General features: G+C 36.5%; 1 protein-coding gene across 2 annotated transcripts in view; it reads right to left on the bottom strand.

Annotated features, from left to right (window-relative positions):
* LOC101852699 (AT-rich interactive domain-containing protein 4A) overlaps positions 1-19,718 on the bottom strand; it is a 28,715-nt gene that overhangs the window by 6,851 nt on the left and 2,146 nt on the right. Inside the window, exons 2-17 of one of the 2 annotated variants that reach the window (XM_005100364.3) lie at positions 19,189-19,282; positions 17,862-18,033; positions 17,083-17,367; positions 16,411-16,528; positions 15,548-15,763; positions 14,583-14,711; positions 13,646-13,881; positions 13,105-13,146; positions 12,599-12,684; positions 11,431-11,652; positions 10,845-10,877; positions 9,345-9,536; positions 8,763-8,932; positions 7,464-7,504; positions 5,831-5,925; positions 5,072-5,370 (exon numbers count right to left, since the gene is read on the bottom strand). In XM_005100364.3, coding sequence (XP_005100421.1) covers positions 5,072-5,370; positions 5,831-5,925; positions 7,464-7,504; positions 8,763-8,932; positions 9,345-9,536; positions 10,845-10,877; positions 11,431-11,652; positions 12,599-12,684; positions 13,105-13,146; positions 13,646-13,881; positions 14,583-14,711; positions 15,548-15,763; positions 16,411-16,528; positions 17,083-17,367; positions 17,862-18,033; positions 19,189-19,259 — 2,407 coding nt within the window. In that variant the 5' untranslated portion in view covers positions 19,260-19,282. The remainder of the gene's footprint in view (positions 1-5,071; positions 5,371-5,830; positions 5,926-7,463; positions 7,505-8,762; positions 8,933-9,344; positions 9,537-10,844; positions 10,878-11,430; positions 11,653-12,598; positions 12,685-13,104; positions 13,147-13,645; positions 13,882-14,582; positions 14,712-15,547; positions 15,764-16,410; positions 16,529-17,082; positions 17,368-17,861; positions 18,034-19,188; positions 19,283-19,718) is intronic. The other variant, XM_005100365.3, reaches the window with a different exon arrangement.

The raw sequence follows: 19,718 nt of genomic DNA, 5'->3' as shown, positions 1-19,718 counted from the left end.
TGTTTTGAGATATGGCGTGCGATTCTAAAAAGTTTTGGTATCGATATTTGACTATTTCGATACTATACCATAAAACGGCATTTTAAACAAATTTCCTCCCTTCCGATTCATGCCGATTTTCAGTATGTTATAGAGGAAGATTTTCTGGTTCTAATGACACCAAAATCATTTCTGTTGCAATTTTTTTACCCCCATAGTGTAATGCACAGCTAAAGTTATTCGTCTATAATATATGACCTTGGCTCCAGGCAATAAAATGTGTATAAGTAAAAATAAATAATGCAACAGATGTCATGTTTATGAGAGAGCTATAGATACTTGTACAGCATATCTGTGGGACATTTGAAATAACAGAAAATAACAGATACAGTTAGAGGGATTAGGATCTGACAAGACTTCAACACAAGCTAGGATCTTCTCAATGTGGTTTAGTGAGCCTCTATCTGCTTCAAAAAAAAGAAATAAACGCGCACTACAATAATTACACATGATCAAAGGGAACATAAAAGACGTCAGAAAAAAAAATTGTCCTGCTTTCATCGCAATGGAAGGGACAAAAAAAAAACAACAACGTATTTCCAAGGATGACTTTCTCATAACAATAGCTGTAATAAAACATTTGTGTCACGACATGGTGGAATCAGGCTCTCGTCAATTTTTGGGCGTGTGGAGTTTTGGTATCAACTTACAGCTCGTTCATTTTGATGAAAAAAATACCCATTTATCTTGAATATGAGTCGAGATATTTGCGAATGAAGGAGGTGGGGGGTCACCTGGTTTCAGAGCTAAAATTAGTGAGAAAATGGCTGCCAAAGATGAGTTATTTCCTTAGCTTGAGAGTCTGTGGAAACTGAAAATTTACATTTTTGGGGGCCTTTAATCAACATTTTTCAGTAAAATCCACACAGAAATCTGTTCTTTAATGGACATGAAAGACGCTGAGCCAAAAGAAAAATTTGATAAAAATTCACAAACCTACGGAAAAATGACAGTTTCTTCACTTTGATTATTTTGACGAGCGCCTGATTTCACAGCGCTGCCTCACATTTCACAGCTATTGGTATCTTATTTGCACATGGTAGAGAAACATGAAATATCACATACAAAAATGGCACCCACAGCCTAACATAATTTCATTTGGTACAGACTTCACATCACGGAGGAGTGAAAAGAAGGAGAGGAAAGCAAATGACAGATCAAGACTAGAGAACAGGAAAGGAGGAGAAAAGGCAAACTTTTAGAGAAAAAATTGTTTATGGTTGCTGCTAGATTTCAATTCAGGAAACTTTTGATTGGGAGACAAACATCATAACTCTAGACCGCGAGAGCTTCAAATGGAAGTTTAGTCTGTTAAGCATCTTTAAAGAGAAAGTCTATAAATAAAGCTGCAGATCACTTTGCTCCATTCGGTTATACATATACATTTTAGTGAAAGTTGTAGGCACTGTATTGTGAAATTAAATAACACATTTTTTAAAAAGTGTTTCCAAATGGTCCCTTTTATACATGAATCTTTCTCCCAAAGGCCCTATTTATTTTGCCTCCAGTGGAGAGGCATGGGCATTTTGAGCTTTCAATGAGTTATTTGAGATTTTGGCCAAATGTAGCCCACAGAGACAGAAGGCACTTTAAATATAAAAGTAATTGAGGGTGACTTTCGGCACTTGTAATTTTCTTTTAGTGCAAACAGGAAAATCTATAGAATTTCAAGATTGCCTAGATTATGTCATAGTTGTACCCAAAACAGCTTTAAAATAAAACATACAAAAGGACTATTCTGAGCAAAATTAATGAGAATTTTGGGGAAAATCTATGAGAGTCAAGAATAAGATGGCGTAAGATGTGGGTCATTATTTTTTTAATGGAAACTTTGAGCATTCAGTAAAAAGAGAACCATAACAAGATATGAAGTGATGCTATGTCCGTGTAAGAAAAATTAGTTGTAAGTTTACAAGGATTTTGTTAGAAGGGCCACTTGAAAAAAAGGCAAGCTTCGTTTCAGTGTTATGAATAACAACTCCATACAGCCTACAAAGTCAGAAGAAATCCTGCCGGGACAATTTTAACAGAATTTTCCATTTATCTATGTATGTACACAAACAATGAAACTTTTTAGAACTTGGTAGCAAAAAGTGACAATTCCATGAAATGGATTCCAAACAACTTGTCTTTCTTCCCCCGCTTTCCCCTTTAATTATCCCCTTTTCTTCTTATACTATACTCATTTCTGTCTTTCATAACTACCAGTAATTAAAAACAAAGAATACAATAAATTTGAGAAACCCCCCTCCCCATTTAATTTTTGACACTTCTCTGAGAAGATAAATGCAACTTAACACTAGGGGCAGGTTATTTATTCATACAAACAAACACATTTGTGTAGCAGGCATTGAGACAGATTTGGTTACTATCAACATATGACAGTCTAGGGGTTAGGCTACCGGACTCGTAATCGTGAGGTTGCAGGGTCGGGGGTTCGAGCCCCGGGCCCGACGTTGTGTCCTTGAGAAAGGCACTTTACACGAATTTTCCTCACTTCACCCTGGTGGAAATGGGTACCCGGCCATAGACAGTGAAAGATCTTGTCACTTTGTGAGTGTTTTAGCGCCTATAAATGGCTGCTTGCTCTGTATGCTTCCCAGGAAGTTGAGTTTGTTTCAGAATGCTCTCAGGTCTGCCGGGGTAATAGTATAGATTGTGAAGCGCATAGAGCTTGCTGTTGGGCGGGGATTTACGCTATACAAATACTATCTATTATTATTATTATTACATATAGAAAAATTGACAGGTGGCAGAACTCTCTTTCATTATGTACGAATTTGGTTATGTGTGTGTTTTAAATGCAAAGAATATACATGATGATAATATATTAGGGACCTGAAATTCTGCTCAATATGTGTGTGTTTCGTTATATGCATGATCATGATGAGCGTGCTAAACTGAACGCATTTTCCTTACACTGATGTCAGAAACAGTTACACACTAGCAGAAAATTACATGTAAGGTCTGGTCACTAGCTTTAAACCCATTAATTTACAGTAGTATTCCCCATTCCAACTACATCCTCCACAAGGCTATTCCAGAATTTCTTCTTTGTTACACTTTTCCATACCCTTCCATGGTCCTGATCATGTCTCTTCAACCACATATCCTTTCACCAATCTATAATAAAATGTTTTTTAAAAAGTTTGGTAAAGTGGGGGTTAACAACCTCATCAACAGAATGAGATTAGAAAAAATGCAGAGCATCTTTGATATGACTAGTTGTTTTTTTCTTTTTAATTTTAATCGCAACTAAAAAAGACCCATAACACAGAATGGGTCATAAACTGAATATCAGTAACAATCATACAATAAACCCCAGAAAACACAAACTCCTCAGGACCAGCCAATTTCTTCGAGTTAAGCAGATTTTTTGTAAAGCAAAATGCTAATCAGAAGAATAAAAAAGGGAAGTGGACTCCTGTCTCACCGCTTAAAAATTTACCTTTCACCTAAAAAGAGTACATTTGGATTTAATAAATCATCACTGCACATCTTGAAAGGAAGAATTTCACATGAAAAGTCTTCATGATACACAAAATCTACAGTAAGAGGGAGACTAAACAATACAGAAGTTTATACATATATTTGTAAGCTATACCACTCTTTCGGGTAAACAATGTAATCTAGTTTCTCTCACAGGAAAGGCATGCTTGGAAAGAGTCAGTGTCTTACCTGAGAAAAAACAAAAAAACCCACCAAATATCTCATAAGATACATAAAGCTATACATGTATTTATTTCCATACTAAAAAAATGCATAGCTAGGAGATGAAATCATCACCTGATATAATAAGTACAGATAAATGAAAGATCTCCCAAAGAGGACAGGAGAATAGTGGAGCAATTCATAACACTAAAAGAATATCATGTGGTAATTCAACCATTGTTTCCCACTCCTGCCTTTAACAAAGCTGCCAAAAAAAGTAGACGAAGCCCCCAGATGTCAAAAAAGGTCTTTTTGAAAGTCAGCTGCATCTTACATAGAGTGTTGGGGAAATATTCTTTTAATTTTGACAGCTCTTTTTTTTTTTTTGGCATTCATTCAAAATTAAATCTTTGGCAAGTGTTTCAAATCTTTCATCAAGTCCAGAAAACAAAATTTCTCAGGAGAGAGAAAATGTTAATTCTTTTAAACAATTACACATAATTAAGGCATCCTTTCTTTGCTTTTTCAATATTTAGAAGTGGAACTTTGACAAGGTGTTTCTTGAGCACATGTAACCAATACCACAGATTAAGAAATTGCCATAAAAATCTTTTAAAATTTTGGGCTTAGTATATAAAAACAGCTGGCCGACAAAGTGATTTTACACAGTCTCATCATGGCTCAAGCAGCAGCATCAAAAGCCAATGACCCAAATGTAAATCAAGAAAAAAATTATTGTGACAGGAGTCAAAACCAAACATACAAAAAACATGAGGATAAACCTGATGTGGCTGATACGTCAGCCTGAAACTCTAAATTCTATAAATAAGAAACTGGTTCAGGAGTCTGATTTCAGTATATCTATGCGCAGCTACTGCTGATAATTTAACACAACGATGTCGTAGTAAATGTAGTGCTATTTTATAATTGGGTACTTGGGATGTGACAGTAACAGGGGGAAAGGCCTTGTGGAGGAGTGATGATATGGGCGCTTAGAGACTTCAAACCTAACTTCAGAAACTAGCAAAAAACTACCACTGGCAAACTTACGTGTGTTGTGGGACTATTTCATGAAGGTATGAAAAAGTCTAGCATTTCAGTAAAGTGGAGAATGGCCTTTCTTCTACGAGACCACTCACTCATTAAAAAAAAAAATTGTATTGCAATTTTGCCACAACATATTTTCAGAGCAAGGTATAAAAGCAACAACACAATAATGATCAGACTACGAGCATGCCATAACAAGAAGTCAGTCAGAACAGCTGAAAGCTGGAGACTAGAAGATGTTAGTTCACAAAGATACTGGTAGGGGGTAAGTAAGAAATCCCAAGAGCCTCTAGTCTCCCCTAGCTCGAGGACATGGATCCCCCTCCATACCCACCTCCACCTTCAGGGTCATCACCACCAGTGGATACTTCCTCTTTCATTTTCCTCATTGGTTCCTCATCAGAATGGAAGTAATTATGTCCATCAAGGTCAGACGCTCTTCGAGAATAGAGAGAACCGCTCTCCTGCTCACCTTTGAAATGCACATGATCGCCGTCACGCCCACGCCCCGACGGAGGTTTGTGATCGATAGTCTCGTAGATCTTTTCACTGTTATTCAGAGGCCGCTCATACGTTCGTACCTCACCTGTATCAGGTGGAGGTCTGGAAGGCAGAGTGGGAGCTTTACCTCGCCTGTAAATAAAAAAACACAGTTGATAGAATTATAGATCTGAGCATGCATTGTCTTTTCCACTTTGTGCATCAAGCTCACGTTTCAGCGTGCAGTGATGTAAATTTAGCTGTTGACCTAAAGGAGTCTAGATAAAATGGAATTCCTACAGCATTCAAAATGTAAAAAATCTGTTCAATTCATTTTAGTCCGAGAAGAGACAACGCCTTCCCGTTTAATGTCCTACTGACATATCTTGTGCATCATGGAGTGACACAATTTTACACATCTTGACATACCAGGGAAAGCACAAACTTGTCGTATCAAAAAGGTTAAAAGTCAATCTGGCGTATAGCATCAATTTCGGAAAAGGTGAGAAGAATGAAATATGATAGCCTGGGCATGGTTGTCAAAGAGTTACCACAAGAAACAGTTTTTCCATAAGAAAGCTGAAACATCTAGAAGTACTGAAAGAGTGCATACCTCCGTTCTGTAGCATCTTCATCGTCATCTGATTCACTTTCCTCACTTGTTTCTTCTTCACGCTCAGAGGAAGAATCACCGTCACCTCTCCTTGCCTGAAAAGATAAGGTATTCATCTGAGGTTTAAAAAAATTCAGACAAAATCCTGAAAGTCTGGATAACACAGTTCTTAAAACAATATCCCTGCCAAAGATACCAAAATCTACCATTCCCCTAGTTTACCCTTGGACCCATTCATCAATGAAGAAGCTAAATGTTTCTATATTTATATCTATAAAAGCACCCTCTAAGATCCCTTTTGATAAAACAAGAATCATCAGAACCCTGCCATCCTAATAAGGCCTGTGTGAAAATTAACAGTACATTTTTTTTATACTAGTACGAATTTTATTGAAATTCTCAGTTTTATGATTTTTAACACATCCATGGTTATGCCTCGAGCATAGTTTTGTGATACAGAGCAAGAGAAAATGTCAAACTGTCAGTCTTTTACTGAACTCAAAAACCGTTGTTAATTCAATGTCTCAGTACTTCAACCAACATCCACTCCCTGATCTGTCTTGCAAGTGCTTGATGTTGGTACAGTTGATTCTGTAGCACTTGGTCTTTTACCTCCTCATCTTGAAAATATAGTATACCCAGTCTCGACTGTTGGTGATGGGAATTGCGTACCTCGTTCTCTAAGTTTCCATGCTTTTGGAGACCAGGACCATAACGTTGAAATCCGCTGCTGCATTATCGCAGAATTAATTTCATATAGTCATGACTATCTGTCTTGAACGAAATGAGCTGAATTTCTTGTGTCAGATATCTGATGTAAGCAACATATTTCTCTATGTATTGGTGTATTCAAATAGTTTGTCACAAGGGAAACTAAATTGTAGATTTTACTTATTTTGTGCCTAAGCAGCACATATTAAATCAAAGGGTATTGCATATTTTCTTATTCCAGCAATATTTCAAACTGTATGGTGAGGTTTTGTTTGTTCCTATGTCTGAAACAATAAATTTGGTTTCCCTTTTTTCGTGTCACATAGCTCTTTGTCGTGGGAAAACTAGAAATTACAAAAAATTATATATCAAAATGCTAATACCTGTGTGTGTGTATTTTATTCATAAATGCTTCAGCAAATTAGTTTTTACATTGTCCGTTACATCTGTAGCTTTTACTTATTGTCATAGAAAACTTTTAGACAATTCCTGGTTTCCCTCGTGACATGATGCACAATGTGTCATTGTTTTTTACGATGTCGTCACATTTATTTATTACCTGTTGCAATAATATGCATTTAAATTAACTCCTTGAAGTGAAAAATAACACAATATTATTGATTGATAGAGTCTATATGTCTTATTTTGACCTTGTTTTGTGTCAAATGTCACAAGGGAAACTATTCACCTCCTAATGTTTATCATCAAATTCTCAGTAAATGCTTCATAACCATTATCTTTTTTTGACTGAAAATAAAAAAATTAATCCTCTTGACTTGCAGAAAAAGCCTTTGTTTGCTTTCTGTGTGAAAGTTGTATTTAATACTATAGATTGGGCACCTTTTGACCTCGGCTCATGTATGAACTAACAGTGAAAAGGACAAGGCTACTACTAAGATGATCAGAACTTTTGAAACTTTACCTGCACATGAACATCAGCCTCCACCTCTTTAAGTGTTGTTGCTGCAAACATAAATAGTTAAAATGCATTCAAAGGAAGAATTAATTTTGCTTCTAAACGCAATAAATAACATACTAAAACACTTTTCAAAATATTACACAAGTTACAAAAATATGAAAAACAGTGCATTGTACATTGCTCTATTTTCAGAGACTAAAAGTGGTCCATATCGTTGGATAAGGAACAGCATTTGCATAATATAATAGCTCAGCTCATTTCTAATTGCACACAGGATTGATTTCATATGCTAACAAATCATCCTTGGCTGCTAGCACAAAGGTTTTCAACTGCATTCATATTGCCCATATCCACACTCTACAGTTTGTTCTATGCATTTTACAACTTTTATTACTCCAGCAGACCCTAGTACACATAGAAATATTCTCGGCCTCCCAGGAGGCATACAGTGCAAGCAGCAGATTAAGAGCTCAAACACTAACAAACTGACAATACATTTCACTGTCGATAGCGAGGTACCCATTCCCACCTGGCTGAAGTGGGGAAATTCCACTTTAAACAGTTTTCTTCTTGGGAACAGGAATCAAGAGTTGCCTGTCCAGTCAGCAAGCAGTGGTGAAAACTCTGCACCTCCCAAGTGCTATCCCAGCTGCTCTGATAATGGCATGCGTCAGTCTCACTAATCCATTGCCACCTGTGCTTGCATCTCATTAGGACCATTGTTTGAACAAGGAATTACAAAAATGATTGAATGTCCCCTCTGTTTCCTCCCATAGCCCCACGTATTGATGTAATAAGCATGATCAACCAATCCCATCCCTCCCCTGCAAATAACAATGATTGGGGGACATTTTTTTTTGCCCAGATGTACAATCTGGGTGGCAGGCAGGAGTCAGATTTTACACCTCTTCCTGCGCGGGAAAGTTTTCGTGTCAATGCATAGCTCGAGCAGTTTGAAGACAAGCTGAGGGCTGCAATCATGTGAAAGACAGCCTCAAAGAGTAAATAAAGTGAACAAAAGAGAGGATGAGTTGTACACAGAGCTCTATAACAGGCATAGGAAGGAGCAAAGACCTTGTGAAGAACTCACGTACAGTCTAACACGGACAGCTGGAATTCGTTGGGACCTGCCTCAGTACTTCGAGGGATATCTTACAAAGATAAAAAAAGAACGAAAAAAATGGAACCGCAGGCACACTTCGAGGGATGCATGATTTCGAGTCTTCTGTGTTCAACCTATCAGTGTTATAATGTAATTTACGTTCAATCAATGAAATAAGCATTTCAAAGCAAACACCTCACCATCTTTAAACTTTGCCATGGCTGCTCTCATCTTCTTCTGCTCTTCCTTTTCGCTATCATCATCAGAGTTGTCGTCGCCAACCTCCTCCACTTCCTCACTCCCACTCATTGTGTCGCTCAGCACTTTACGGCCAGGAGACTTCACATACGAGTCAGGTGGGCGCTGATGCCTATATCACAAAACAAATCATGACTTCCAGACTTAAAACAGTCACTAGCACATATAGAATCTAATGAAGAACATACATAACATGAGACTAAGAAATAATCTCAGCAAAAGCAGTACAGTTCTTGAAGTGAAATGTAATGTCTCCCACAATTTTCTCATTACATATGTTCATCTACTGTCATGTTGGATTTTAAAAAGACAGTTCTCTTTTCTAATACCCAACAACAGGTTATCATGGACAAGATACATCTAAAAATAATATCTTTGTTCATCCATACTATCAATTCATGCCATGAAAATATGTTATATACAAGGATGTATACCATGATACAAGTCTAAAATTACAAAAAACTATATCAAAGAAGGTATGTTACAAAGATTTTTTTTTCGCTGCAACATACACATCATCATACCTAATTTTAGTGCTTTCCACATCTTCCTCATCATCTTTGTCTTCATCCTCCTGAGAAGTGAGTCCATCCTCTGGGTCTAGTTCCCCATCTGACTCCAGTACTTCATAGATGCGTTCTTCTTCTCCATTCTTTGCACCAGAGCCATGAGCCTTGAATTTCCTCAGGGATCCAGACTTGCGAATTTTAACATATCTGTTGAGAAACATATTAACAGAGTTTTACAAAAGGTAGAACATTTGACAAAAAAGGGCATATTTCACTCTTCTGCTTTTCTTTGGCTTTTGCATTTCCCTTACCCCTTTCTATAAACATCAAAGAAACATGAACTTATTATTAAAAAATCAAGTAACAATAAAAACAAATAGTATTTGTATTGCACATATTCCAGACAGAAAATTCTATTTGCTTTGTAATCTATATTATAACCCCAGCAGACCTTAGAATACTCAGAAACATTCTTGGCTTCCAAGGACGCATACAGTGTTGGCAGCCGATTAAGTGTTCAAACACAAACTGACAAGATAGTTTGCCATCTACAGTTAGGCACCTGTTTCCATCTGAGTGAGGTGAAGTGAGGAAAATTAGAGTAAAATGCTTTTCCCAAAGGACAAAACGCAGAGCCCTTGATGGGGTTAAAACCTACGACTATTTGATGGTGAGCCAAACAGTCTAATCACAAGACCACCAAAGCCAAGTTATTTGAAAAGAGTTGCACCCTTTGATCGGCTTGGGCGGTGTATTTGTCAGAAGCTTTGCTTTGCGCACAGAAGACAGGAGTTCGAATCCTGCATGGGGGGAGGTTTTTTTGAGTATCTCCGTCTATCTGTTGAGAAGCAGTTTCCCTCTCAGCCCAGATTGGCCTTGACAGACAGGATCGAAGCACCACAAACTGCTAAATGATCTAAATTGTGTTGATGGGGGTGTTATAATAATAGCTCATCCATCAATTCTGATGATGACCAATACATCCGCAGAGGAGAATATTTCTCCAGCTAAATAGAAGCATTTCAAGAATTAAAGGTTACGATGATTTGTGGCTTCTGCAGTGGTTGATAAGACCAATTCTGATAGAGAAAAGCTTGCCAGGTTTTGAAGATTTAAATGCTCCACTTCCACTTGTGGATGTGTGCTTCTCTTGGTTTCAGCATTTCTTATTCGTGAAGCCTCATATTATTTGCTGCCAACTGTGATTGCTGCTCTCTGATGGCGTTGTAAAACATGTACAAATGCATTTTTTTCCCTCTACTTTATCCTGATGAAACATACAACTGAAACAATAGAGCACACAATGTTCCATCCAGTTTCATAATCCACATTTACTTTTGAGGAAAAGTTCACAAACAATGGGTAACAAAAACTTGAGCGATGAAATAAATAAAGTTTTGCAGTCTCCAGTTAAGAAATTTGATAAAAAGTAGAGCAGGTAATGCAGCCATAATCCAATATTCTTAACATTCAGTAATACATTATGCTAACATAATATGCTCTGAATGAACTAACCTCTTTCTGTTTCCATCTCTCAGCTCAACCACACTGAAATCAAACACAAAAACAAATTGTAACCACCATTATAAAATGTTCCTTTGAAACATACCAGTAGAAAGTTTAATACACTTTTCTTTCATATCATTCCAGGTGAAAAACACACAAGGGCACACTGGTCTAGGAGTTTTATCATAGGATAGACATAATATACTATAATCAGACACGGTACTGGATTTCCAGTATAAATTATGGAAACTCTGAAAGTGCTACTTCTACAAACCTCCATTCGTGGTTTTAATAATTATATGCTTGTATTTTTTTTTTCCAATGGCATAAGATGTAAACATAAAGATAAGTCTCAAATCTGGTAAAAATAGAAAAGATGGAAAGATAAAAGGATACATTAACATGCTGAAGTGATAAATGATAATAAGGTTGTGTATTGTTATGCTAATGATATATTTATGGATTAGCTACGGGGTGGCTCTGTCCTGCTTAATAATTTGTGAAAACTCTAGCAGTGAACAGATCAGTAGACGATCAAGACCTTTACAAAACGAGAAATTAACAAACAAAAAGTATATTGAGCAAAAACACTGACTTGGGACCATTCTCCAACTCTTCATCATCAATATCCTCAGGATCATTTGCTCCAATGAGTGACTCCTCATCCCCACTGGGTATTTTTCCCTTGACGTCAGCTTTGAACAAGCGAAACACCTCCGGATGGTGAGATCCCCCAGTATTCGTCAGCTCATCATCAAGTCCAAGAGCAACTTTCTTGAATCGTTTGAGAGTCCCTGACCTTCTCACTCGGAGATATCTGAGAATAGAAAAAGAAGCATTAAGAACTAGGAAAATTGTGGAAGAGCTCATGAGTACAAAATTTTAAAGAAAATGTTCTTTATAGACTTGAAATGTACCTGTGATACATACAGACAAATACAGTGGTCTCCGCCTAAACACACGGTGCTTGAGAGGGCTCCAAAGTGTGAGTTTATGCAGAGCGCTTGAACCTGAGCAATGGGGGAAATGGATGGAACCATTCGTTTCCTCAACATTTTAGTGATTGCAGTCACTTCCCTTGGGGACGGTGACTTTAAGCTCGACACAAAGCTGACACAGCTTTTCGAGGACTGGTCGACCGATTATGTGTACAGGGCTGACAAAACACGACAGTTATAAAATTATTCCCTGATCGCAGTTACATCTACAAAGATGTTGAGTTGAGAGGTGGAAAAAAGCAGAAAGACCAACTCAACTCACTGTACTCATGAGCGCTGAAATGTGGGGAACAAATAAGAGGAAGTTGTTGTTGATAGGGAAGAGCGTTCAGCCATGCCACTTTCCAAGCAATCATTCTGTGGCTGCTAGAGCAGACCGTATGTATATTTTTGGTTCATCACCAATTACCCATTCAAAGTTTTAGAAACAAAACCCTTGAATATATCACCTACAGCTTGCTAAAACTGAAATTTTATGCAGCCTTCATGAGACAACAGGGTTGGTACCTTTATCGTAAAGCTATCACAAAAAAAATAAAGTAAAATACAAGGCTGAAATTAAAAAGAGCAGCTAATGAGTAATATTCAGTTCCACTCACCAAAGAACAGTTTTTTAAATACATTCACAGTATTAAAACCCTAGTTCCAATAGATTACCTTGAATCGATAATAAAGTCTAGAGTGAGTCAAACTTTTGTCACATTGGGCATGTCATGAAGCATTTAAAAACTGTTAGAAGGCCTCCAAAGCTTCGTGTCAACTTACTTGACACCGCCAGAGTTCCTTCTCACAGCAAACACTCGTCCTTCCACCTTCGTACCAGGAGAATCAACTTTCTCGTTTTCTTTTTCCTATTGATAGAGAAATCCAAATATAGAACATTACATTAGGAAAACCTCAAAGTGATACAATGATACATTGGATTCAAGCAGAAAAAAGGAGACTTAAACGAGTATAACTGTTATTAGACTTTGTCTCTTGACATAAAAGGAATGAGGAACTCCAATGAATTTTACTCACTCTGTAAAGTACTGTCAAACAATGTTACTCAATTTTGTAAGAGACAGTAACATTATAGGTTGGATGTATAGTCCTCTGCATCTTTCATTGACAACACTTGCCTGAGTCTCAAGCACCAAAATTTTATACATAATTTTTTTATACCATAATGGCATCAACATTTTTCAGATGAGATGATAGAAGCAGAGTCATTGCCACAAAATACAATCAGGACAACAGATATAATTTGTTTTCAACACTAAGAAACACACCTCCTCAGAAGACGAACCTTCACCCTCACTGACATGGGAACCCTGAAATTGAAAGTAAAAAAACAAATATGATTAATCAGCATTTTTTCTTGTAAACAGATCTAAAAAGCAGCAAAAAGTTTTAAACTTATCACTGATCATTTCATTCTATTAAAAAGCCAACTCCACTGTAATATCTCGTTTTAAAATTATTTTTTTTCTCTTAATGAAATGATAATGCAACATTGCCATTCAAGTTTATTTCAGATCAATAAAGAATTTAAAACAAAAACTAAAAAAATATAACTCAAAAGAACTTTTTGCACCAACCCATTAGAAGTTTACCTAAACTGTACTGAACTATAAGAATTCAACTGTATCTCAACAATGAAAGCATTATTTAGTCTTCTTGAATTAAATCTGAGGAAAGGTTATTTTGTAAGATCAACCCACCCCCAAAAAATGCTCACTCAGTTCCTACATTTTTTCTGTACAGATCAACGAAAACCATTTTGAAAAATCTAGGCAATATACTTTTTTAAATAAGTGTATCACTTCTTACTTTCCCAGCAAAGTTACTCCCATCAATCTTCTGCGGAGCTTTAGGAATTTGCTGCTGGATAATCTCCTTCAGCTTGGAAAGGATTCTCTCTTGAGTCTCGACGCTGGCAGCTTCAGGGGACTGTGCAAAGGCGGTCAAAGCATCACGATAGTAGGTCTGAGCTCGGTTAAAAGCTTTGTCGTTGTACGCAACAGCTCCGAGTGATTCAAGGCTCTGCCACTCTGTTTTTCTGTCACCTGAGAAATAATTATCAACATGAGAATTACTAAACAAAAACAAAAAAGAGAAAACCAAGCCATTTTATTTATAATTAGAACCTGTATTATCATGTCACATGGTCTGATATACCTGAACAAAAAATTCTGCTGGGAAAACGTACACATTCAAGAAATGGTGTGTATGAATAATTGCAATATAAATTTTGTAAACCATGGCTCCTGATACCTCACAGCATTTATCCTTTATCATCTAAAGTAAAAGTAAGCATTTCAGCAAATTTCTCTTTTCATCTTACTCTAATACAGGAGAGTACGAAAACTTTCATGAATTAAAATATTTACAAAATTTTAGCTAACTTAGGGCAACACCTACATTTTTGTTTTGGGCTTGTTGCAAAAAAAAATCTCACAACTTCTACTTGTTTGCTAACGCAAGATTTTCAAGAAGGACCTTTCAATTTGAAGTAAAATATGTAAACTATGAAGTGTTTGCAAGTAAGAAAAAGAACCACAGAGCTGTCAATGCATCTGATTCTTTCCTTTGCTACCAGCAAGGTTTAATTAAAAATAGTACTTTTTACATGCAGCAGGCACTTAAGTTACACAAACCACAATTTGTGTTGTAAGTTATAGAAAGGTAAATCAAAAGTCCACACAATTTTTTAACAATTCGATCATCAACCAACTGTGCAAAAATACATTTTTTTTAAAAATCATACCACAATCTTTAGCAGCTTGCAGAGCATGAAGAAAGAAGTCTCCAGCTTTTCCCATGTCTCCTATCTGAGAGTATGCATAGCCCATGTTCATGAAACAGTGACCTTGGCTCCTCCTGTCCTTGAGTACAGCTGTCATAGGAAGAGTGGCACAAATCAAAATAAAACAATGGTACTCTGCTTTTTTTAAAAATGATGAATATAGGAAAGATTTTGAGTCCAGAGCTTCCTAAAATGAAGTGTGAGCATAACAAGGTAGCCACAACTTTATTGAGTTCAACCATGAGACAAAGCTGACCCAGAGCTTATACAGATATAAAACGCTATCCCACCAGACATAAAACAATGTATATGTGCGACTAAAATTGACCCCATAATTGTTAAAGGACAAACATTTTATAGAACATTTGGAGAATAGCACTACAGACTACATAAATGTTCTAGATGATTGCACAATACTCTTCTTAGTGTTTTAAACTGTCCTATTCCACTCATCCCCTTCAACAAACTAAATGTATCATCAAATCGGCAATAGATATGAAATTAAAAGATGGCACTGCACAAAAACATGAGTAAAACTGATGCACTCTTCACTGAGACAGCTTATTGAACCAAATTAAACCTGACGGTAACAGCTGAGAGAAACTATTGTCAGTGATGTTGTCCATTTCAAATAAACATAATCAAGTCAAACCTGTCCACCTAGACAACCACCCATTGTTGAGGAGAAAAATGGTATAATCTTATACAAGTGGTCTTATTAGACAGTGTCATTATAAATAGAAAAAATGTAAGGAGAAAGTGGGTGTGATTGTTTGTACAGGTGATTGTCTTCAACAGGTGATTGTTAGCGGAGATTCAACTGAATATGCAGCTGAAGTCTTGTGAAGTACTACAACTAACACTGCTTCAACTGTGTTTTAAAAGAGTTAACTGAAAGATGAGGGGCACACAAATTTTTTTTTTACCGTGTTTCTCAGCAGCTTTTGCGTGAAACTCAACAGCAGATTCGTACTGCTTCATGTGGTTGTAGATAGCCCCAAGGTTCTGAAACACTACAGCGGCTAGCTTAGGCTCTGCCTGGATCATGCCGTGGAGGGATAGGGCTTGTTCACAGCACTGAATCCCTTTGGCATAGTTGTGCGTTTGTGTGTAAACCAAGACCAACTCCACAAGGACATAACCTGATGACAAATTCAAATATATATTATAATGAGCAAGTTAGAATACGAATCTGTTCTTTTATGTTCATTATTTTAATGTCTCCTGCCCTAAACTCATATGTCCATTCTTTAAAGTAAAACCAGCTTTCACTGGAAAAAAACAGCAGAAATAATTCACTTATCAACAAGGAGGAGGGGGGCAAAACTATTTCAATTCCATTACAGACTTATTTCAAACTGAATAAGGTGTACTCTGGCTCTAATAACATTTCATAAAGTATATTGAACAGCCTAAAGAATTCATACTCCATGCGTTTTTTAACTGTTTGTTTTAAAACCCTGAATTTAGAAGGGCATTTACACAGCCAGTTGTTGTTCTTGGGATCACACAAACGGTTTTTTTTTCTTTTTAAAATGTTTAACAGTAAGGCTTTCAAAGACTGTCAAATCCTCAGAGGAAACCAAAATTGAAAACCAGATGGTGTGAAATGTTGGTTGGAACTAGTTCCTAATTTTGATATCTTACACACTCAAAAGCCTTCATCTTGTTCAATATTTGATGTCATAAAAGGGCGTTTTTGCACAAATAGACACTTCAAATCACCTCAACTACTGTCTGTTTCAAAGGCTAGAGAAATACTCTAGATTTTAACTGTTGTTCCACATACCAAGCACTTTTGATGAAGGACATTTCTCAACACTTTCAAAGCACTGGTCAGCCACCACCTCGGCCACGTCTGCTCTGCCTAGCTTTTCAAGAAGAAGGCGGGCATGCTCAGCTTGCGTCTGGAAGAGCAATAAGTGTGTAGAAGAGACAAGAAGCCAAAATATTTTTCGTATTTTTAACTTTAAAATATAAGCAAAACAGATCAAATTCTAGATCAGATGTATGTTCTGTTTCAGAGGAAGTGAACAAGAATCAAACCTATCCTTGAAAAGTAATTATTGAAATTAAAAGCACTTGTCAAACGTGAGTGAGTGAAGTAAAACTGATATCCATCTATTGTTAAAAAAAATAGAAATAAGTATCATCACAGAGTAACTTGTACCTTCTCAGAACCTGACCACTCTATGGTTGATCAACAACTTCCCATCATTTCAACATATCTAGAGAAGACAGGAAAAAAGTACCTTCTCTCAACATCGTTCTAACAACAACATTTTATTTTAAAAGTTAAAAATAAAAGTATTGAATAATACTGTATGAATTTATTTTGAATTATTCTGACAAAGTGAATAATTACACACAATTTACACACAAAAGATTTTAATGTAATTATAATCGACTCTGTTATGACTTTCTTTTGGCCTTTTCACGAGTAGATATATTTGAGACAAACCTGCAAAGACTTTTCTCGTTCTCCTGATTTATTATAGGCTGCAGTCAGTTGTTGCAGCCAAGTATCTGCTTCCTGAAAGAAACCTGCTTCTTTTGAAAGCTTTGCGAGCCTTTGAATAGTGTCCGTCTCCATTTTCATATTACTTTCTTCGGACTCATATTCTTTCAAAGCTTTACGAAAGTACTGTACGCTCTCTGACCAGTTCTCCAGCCCTTCGTGAGCCAGTCCATAGTTAAAAAACAAATCGCCATTGGATCTTCCATCACACTTACCCTCAGGGGGTACCTGGAATTATAGTAAGAATAAATAAAAAATATGAGGACACTTGCAAACTAACTATACTTAAAAACAACCATATAAATCAACATCATGTCAGTAACGTTAGCTGAAAAAAATCTAAATCACCAGGGAACTTAGAGTGATAGCAGTTGAAGGATTAAAGAAAATTTGAAGAACCATTATCAGTGACAATTAACTTACGTAAACTAAACTGATAAAGTAGACAAATGTCACATTATATTTTAATAATGTTAATGCACAACCTTGTATTGATGATGAATGGAATAACCAGACAGGTATGAAAAAAAATATAATCATTATGTTCCTTTTAACTAAGCACCTCCCTTTCCCTCTTTCTCATTCCCAACACACATACATGCCATTTACTTTTTCTACTTTTTCATAATACTGGCATCAAATTATTTTCAAACCTCTGTTCCATACTTGAAAGCATAAATATTTTGTATGCACATATTATATAAGCCTATATATTCACTTACGGCCTGATTCAGATATAAGAGCCCTTCACTGAAGTTTCCATAAGAGATAAGCATGGCTCCTAGATTGAAGGCACAAGCACGCTGAATATATCCAAACTGCCCAAGGGCTTGTGATGCTTTGTGGGCATTGCGATATGCTTCTAAAGCCTTTTTCTTGTGTCCTTGTTGAAACCTGCATTTTAAAAAAAAGTAAAACATAATATTGTACTGCAGCTTTGAAATAGAATCTCATATTGAAAAGCAAGAGAATTTTGTCAAAACTGAGACATGATATTCCTTTTGATTGAACACGTCTTTTAAGTAATTCAATACAAAACTTTATTAATTGTGACATCCTTTTTCATAAACGTTATCCAAAGAATGAGAAACGAAATAAAAGGTACGCAACTTTCAGATACCAGCATAAAAATCTTTTTTTTTAAATATTATTTCCAAGGCAGCAGAATGTATTTTGAAAAAACATAACTCATCTCAATGCACCAAATGAATGTCAAATTCACATTTTTTTTTTAAACTAGAGAGTTGAAAATTTATCTTTCCCTCTCAATTTCAACCTTAAAGGATGAACAAAATTATTTATGTCATCACATCATATAAAAAGTAAAATTGTATATATACATATATAGCTAAATTAAGCTTAATAACAGAGCCCATTAGCATGATCAGTTTGGTTTGGTAGGCGGGACTAGCCAGGTTGAGGGCACAAAGCGACCAACGTGGCACAGTCCGATCACCCGACTCACGGTCTAAAACCAAACCAGTTTGTTTTCAAGGCCGCGAGTCGGGCGATCAATTTATATTAGAGAACCGATTCTCCAATGGGCACTGGATATAAGCTTTAGCCATTGTTCACCTATTGTTGAAGGATTTAAATGTACCAAGATCTACTTTCTTAAGGTTGAATTAGGCTCATGAGAGGGTTTGTGGTATTTTGTTAATTTTATCAAATAAAATCACAGCCCTTATAAAACTCCTTTTCACAAGTCCCATGTTTCTTTGAGTCCAGTGTCAGTGAGTATGAGTATTACATTGCAAAACAATCATTTCCAAAAAGGCAAAGAGCTGTTCATTGTAATATTGTTCAGTTTGTGGGTACAAACAGATTTAGAGAGAGCGAAGAAACACACGCTTGAAAGGGCTCTTTGTTTTACTTTTGTCTCCTAGTACACTGCAACCGAAAAGTGACGATTGAGTAAAAGAAAGGTACTGTCTAAATCCCGATATGTTACCTAACAGTTATAACAGAAGTGTTATGTAATGTACATTATTCCAAATTCACATTTGAAGCACAAGCAAGCATGTGTCCTTTAAAAACAGTTTAACTTACCGTGCTGTTCCAAGCTTGGACAAACGCTCAACCTCTATCACTGCCTCACCCTCCAATTTGTCCATGGTCATAGCTTTAAATGACAGCACCTTCCCTGTAAAATCAGTCCACAAGGAGATATTAATAAAAAGCCAATAGGCAAGGAAGTCTCATAATGGAGATATTTATTTTCAGCCTCCCGTGCACCCTCTTCTAAGATATGGTAACGTACTGATAGTCATTATATCGCTGCTGAAGACCCACCACTACAGCTCTGCTGGTAGCCATGGCTCAAAACAGATAGGCAGTATGTTCAAACTTGTTTCATTCAAGTGAAATTCAAAATTGTCAGTACCTGTAATTGTAATGTTAAACAGTTGAGATGGTAATCTTACTACTAATGGAGCTAAGGCCAAATTTTGCTAACAGTATATTCTCAAAAACTACAGAATGAACAAATATGAAACTTTGCCGGTACCCATAACTTGAAACGTAGTGTTGCACTATTGTATTTTCATTAAGATCAAATATGTAAGAAGAAAGCCCATTTT

The sequence above is a fragment of the Aplysia californica genome, unplaced genomic scaffold (assembly GCF_000002075.1).
Source record: "Aplysia californica isolate F4 #8 unplaced genomic scaffold, AplCal3.0 scaffold00245, whole genome shotgun sequence".
NCBI lineage: Eukaryota > Metazoa > Mollusca > Gastropoda > Aplysiida > Aplysiidae > Aplysia > Aplysia californica.
This window is presented reverse-complemented; position numbering and strand designations above follow the sequence as displayed.